Source organism: Sesamum indicum, linkage group LG5 (genome assembly GCF_026168435.1).
Source record: "Sesamum indicum cultivar Baizhima isolate 11 linkage group LG5, ASM2616843v1, whole genome shotgun sequence".
Classification (NCBI taxonomy): Eukaryota; Viridiplantae; Streptophyta; class Magnoliopsida; order Lamiales; family Pedaliaceae; genus Sesamum; species Sesamum indicum.
The window spans coordinates 18,151,084-18,156,304 of NC_142661.1; the positions used below are offsets into that span (position 1 = coordinate 18,151,084).

A 5,221-nucleotide genomic window follows, 5' to 3' on the forward strand; every position below is an offset into this window, starting at 1 on the left:
TTATTGGGGTTATAAAAGCAAATACACAAAGTGGTTCTTGAATTGGTTTTTGGTTTCATCATGCAATAGAGACAGTGGTTGCAAATGGGCGGGTTCAGGTCGGGTCCAAATGGATTTGAATTTATGGGTTGAAGATGATTTGGGTTGCAAATGGGTTGGATTGGGTCGATATTATTTACTTTTTATATTTAATATTAAAATTTTAGATAATAATAAAAGATGATAATATTTAATACAACTTGTAATATAATATAATACGATTAAATTTGTATTATTCATTACAACTAATTTAATTTCTTGCACATTTGTAATAGATAATTTGAATTGCACAAAAGTTAATTTCAATGATACGATTACATCATGAATTCCATCCAACATATTAATTATGTGGCAAATATGCTTTGCAAGAATACTCTAAAGAAGTGAAGTATATATTAACAACCTTAACATGAACAAATGTGTGTGATGAGAATAGACAGGGTTTGGTGTTGGACTGGATCCTTAATGGAATGAAAGACAAAGTCATAGAGATTTGATGGATTCTTTGGTGTAAATAAGGAAAAATGAGAATAACAAAGGTGAGTGGAGGACCCACATTTAGACAAGCCCAATGAGATCATTCTATTTTGCATCAAAGATTTAAAAATGAATGTGGACTGATTACATAGTATAATTCCTTGTTCTTGGAAAAGGTCCAGGATTAGGTACTTAGCTGTACCAGTGATGCAAATTAAGATTTGTTGCTCTTGTTAACTGACATATGCTTCAGTCCTATTCAATTCTTTATTTATGGTTTTTTTAATGAATATAATTCATTTCATCATTCCATATATTTAAATTTAAATATTAATAAAATAATTAGTAGTTTTAAATTAAAAAAATAATAAATTATTGTATAATAGACGTAAATCAATATTCATGGAATTCAAACCTACAATCTCATAATTGTGAGGCATCAACATTATCATTCGAACAAGACCTCATCGGCTTTTGATTTCTTTTATTCCTCAACAGAATCTAATTAGTTTTTCTTTTTGTTCTTTAAGGGGCATAGCAATAAAATTACTTATTAATGTCCTTTTTTTTTTTTAAATTATTATTATCATATTAATTAGAAATGACAACAGGATGAATTTGGCCTACCCAAAAACCCGCCCCGCTCCACTTGAGTGTTAGTTATACCCAAGATCCACCCCACCCACATGGGGAAATTTTGACTCAGATTGAATTTGCTGGACTTGAATCAATTAATGACAAGTTTAATATATTTCTAGAAAAAGTGATTAATTACATGACAATTGTATCACACTTGCTCTATAATTTGTTTGATCCGACTAAACTTAATTTAGGTAAAAAATTTCCCCGCCACACATTAAATCCACCCTCGACTTGACCCAACTCTGGAGCCAAGGGTTAACTCATAAAACCCAACATTTTTTTTTCTTCAATTAACTAATACATTTTTCTAACAAAATTAATTTAATATTTTATAAGTATTTAATACTTTACTATTGTGTTAAAAGTACAATTTTTTTTTAAGAAAAAAAAGGAAATTTCCATCTCCGATATCATCAATATCCCAATTCTACACAGTACTTGCAGAACTATTTATTTATCTAACATTCAAGATAGAGAAAAGCATCAACATATTTTATTCTGTTGGTACATAAAAAAATGAAATAAAACTAAGCATCTGCCTCTGTAACTCATATTCCCAAACATGCTCTATTCTTACAATGACAATTCATTTATAGTTTTGTATGATCTCACTGCCAAAACATCACGATGCAATGAAAATGACCTCACCAAAAGCAAAAATTCTTAATCATATCAAATTTGATAAAATTAAATTAATCATAAAATAAGTGTAATATCTCGATATGTGATCGATTATTTTTATTAAATTGTACATCAATTACATAAAAGGATTGCACTTGTCATATAATTCATTTAAGTTCGATAAAACTGAATTTGAATTAGAATTTTTTCCCAACAAAAAGCATCACAATCAATTATGTTTTCTACTATAACTCCTCCAAGATTTCTCAGGTCGGACATCAAATAGAACAAGTCCTCATTGATTTCAACTCCACCAAGTGGCACTGCCTCGTTCCAGCCGGCTTCCCTTATTCTCCCCCCATATATACAATCATTCCCTTCATGATCTTGATTGATTTCAAGAACTCAAACATCATCACATGATCTTTAAAAACAAGTAAACAGATTCCGAGTCGAGGAATTAGACATGGATAGGCTTATAAGCTTGGAGCCATCCAATATTGTGGCGATCAGGGTAGAACCGGGGCAGAGATGCTCCGGCCAGCTTACGTTGCGTAACGTTATGTACACGATGCCGGTGGCCTTTCGCCTCCAGCCGACGAACAAAGCTCGTTACAGTGTCGTCCCCCAATCAGGGATCATACTGCCTCTTACCACACTTACTCTTGAGATCACTTACAACCTCCCACCTAACTCTAGTCTCCCCCACCGTTTCCCGTTCTGTGATGATTCATTCATCCTGCAGAGCGTGGTGGCACCCGGTGCGTCGATCAAGAACCCGTCATCTACTTATGATTCGGTTCCGAGTGAGTGGTTCACGAACAAGAAGAAACAGGTGTACTCTGATAGTGGGATCAAGATCATGTTTGTGGGATCATCCATTCTGAGTCATGTAGTTGCTAAGGGGCATGATATGGATGAAATCAGGGAGGTTCTTGAAAAGAGTCATCCTGCTTGGAAATCAGCTGATTCTGTTGATTCTGATGGACAGTCATTGCTTCACTTGGCTATTGCTCAGGGCAGGCCTGACTTAGTCCAGTTGTTGCTGGAGTTTGGGCCCAATGTCGAAGCTTGTGGGGGGTCAGGATCGAGCCCGCTCGAGGCGGCTGCAGCCTCAGGCGAGTCCCTGATTGTTGAGCTTCTACTAGCACACAAAGCCAGCACAGAAAGATCAGAGTCCTCCACTTTGGGTCCTATTCATCTTGCTGCAGGGAACGGCCATGTCGAGGTTCTGAGGCATCTTTTGCTGAAAGGGGCTAATGTGAATGCTCGGACGAAAGACGGCAAGATGGCGTTGCACATGGCAGTGGAAGAGAGGAGAAGGGACTGCGCGAGACTTCTATTGGCAAACGGTGCCAGAGTCGATATCCAAAATGCAAGTGATGGGGAAACTCCACTGCACATAGCCTCGTTTCTGGGAGACGAGCAGATGGTGAAGCTTCTCCTCCACAAGGGAGCTAATAAAGATGTGAGGAACAAGTCCGGGAAGACAGCCTATGATCTTGCAGCCGAAAATGGGCACACGAAGCTATTCGATGCCCTTCGCCTTGGGGACAATCTAGCCATGGCGGCTAGGAAGGGCGAGGTGAGGACGATTGTTAGGCTTCTTGAGAACGGTGCGTGTATCAATGGGCGGGATCAAAACGGTTGGACAGCACTACACCGTGCTGCGTTCAAGGGCCGGATCGATGCAGCCAGGGCCCTGATTGAGAAGGGCATCGATGTAAATGCAAAGGATGAGGATGGATACACTGCATTGCATTGTGCTGCTGAATCAGGCCAAGCTGATGTGATTGAACTGCTAGTGAAGAAGGGAGCCGAGATCGAAGCAAGAACGAATAAGGGCTTGACGGCATTGCAAATTGCCGAGTCACTACAGTATTCGGGGATCATAAGGATACTTGTACACGGAGGTGTAAGAGATGGTAGTAAGCAGAATCCGGATCCTTTTACTGCTAAGGGAGTTGCAGGCAGAGAGAAGGATATCGCGGTGATCAAGAAGAAGTCCAGACTCCACCGGAGTAGCTTCGATCGGTCGGTGCCGTTGGCCGTGGTCTAGATATGATCGAGAAGTGAACAATCCAAGAGTTGGAATTGTTTATGGTTGAGTTTTTACAAATTGACGAACATTTGAAGAAGAATTTATTGAGATAGTGTCCAGAAAGTTTGAAGTCTGAGACGCCTTCTTGCAATTGTAGGGTTGCATTGTGTTAGTTCAGGTCCTGAATTTTAGGCCATGACATGAAATTGTTTGTAATGTAAGTTGTGTACTTGTCACCAATGGTAGTGGTACTGTTGCAAATTATTACACTAAAAATAAAAAGACACAAAAAATTAAATATCATGTTATTGTAAGATTATGTAAAATATTATTAGAGTTATGAAAAATACGAGTTTTTCTTTTTTTTTTTTAATAAGAATATTCCTTATTTTTGTTTGTATGAGGAAGTGATGAATTTATCAAAGAAGGACGGATACACCAATGCATATGGCAAAGCAAGTAAAGATACTTTTACTTTGTTAGATAGTGTTATGGCAGTCTGCTTACTTAACTGCTCATTCAAGAAGCAAATGAGTGCTGATCCAGTCTAGTCACGTTTGAATTAGATCTGAGTTCTTTTGTATCTTAATAGTATCAAAAGAAGTAAAATTGAGCCCATAATATTTTACTGAGCGGTAGGTTGAGGCCTCACAATTAAAGTATGGTAAGCTTGAATTTTATTAATATTGTGGGGTTGTATATATATTTATTTTTATAATATTTTTTTATTATTTTTTAACATATTTGTTGGGGAAAAGTATTATTTTAGTCCGCTAAGTATGCCTAATTTTAATTTTAGTCCGATAACTATGTCCATTTTTTTTAGGTCCAGTAACTTATGAAATTGCTTATTTTTAGTCCTCTGGTAGATTTTCGGACAATTTTACCTCTATGCAACTTTTAAAAGACAGTTTTAGTCCATATGCACTCATAGGGGTAAAATTGTCCGAAAATCTGCCAAAAGACTAAAAGTAAGCAATTTCGTAAGTTATTGGACCAAAACAAAAATGGACATAGTTATCGGACTAAAATTAAAATTAGGCATACTTAACGGACTAAAATAATACTTTTCCCTATTTGTTGATTTGAAAATGAACATGAGATAAATCTGATCCCACTGACCACAAAATAGCACTATTGAAGTAGTGGGTTGTGGCGCAAGCCAAGAATGAACTCTAATAAGAACCAATGGTCTAGAAGTAACTAGTTGCGCCGATCCAAAAGCCTATAAAGCCCAATAACAGTATGAGAGAATACGTTGCTCAGAACCTGTTATAACATATCAATAAATATTAGACCGTTTTGATAAATGAAAAATCTGTTTATTAGATTGAAATAAATATTATGTATAATTACACCAGACCTCAGGAGATAGCGTTATAATAATTTCCATAAATTACG

The 5,221-nt window shown here is 36.7% G+C and overlaps 1 protein-coding gene across 1 annotated transcript; it reads left to right on the forward strand.

Annotated features, from left to right (window-relative positions):
- Window positions 1–2,140: 2,140 nt before the first annotated feature.
- LOC105161794 (protein VAPYRIN-like) lies at window positions 2,141–4,135 on the forward strand. The gene has a single exon (XM_011079608.3). The coding sequence runs from the start codon at window positions 2,246–2,248 to the stop codon at window positions 3,836–3,838; it is 1,593 nt and encodes a 530-aa protein (XP_011077910.1). The 5' UTR covers window positions 2,141–2,245; the 3' UTR covers window positions 3,839–4,135.
- The last annotated feature ends 1,086 nt before the right edge of the window (window positions 4,136–5,221 follow it).

Bases quoted from the DNA above. Each gene is read 5' to 3' on its own strand.
- LOC105161794 (XM_011079608.3), top strand. From the start codon at position 2,246: ATGGATAGGCTTATAAGCTTGGAGCCATCCAATATTGTGGCGATCAGG.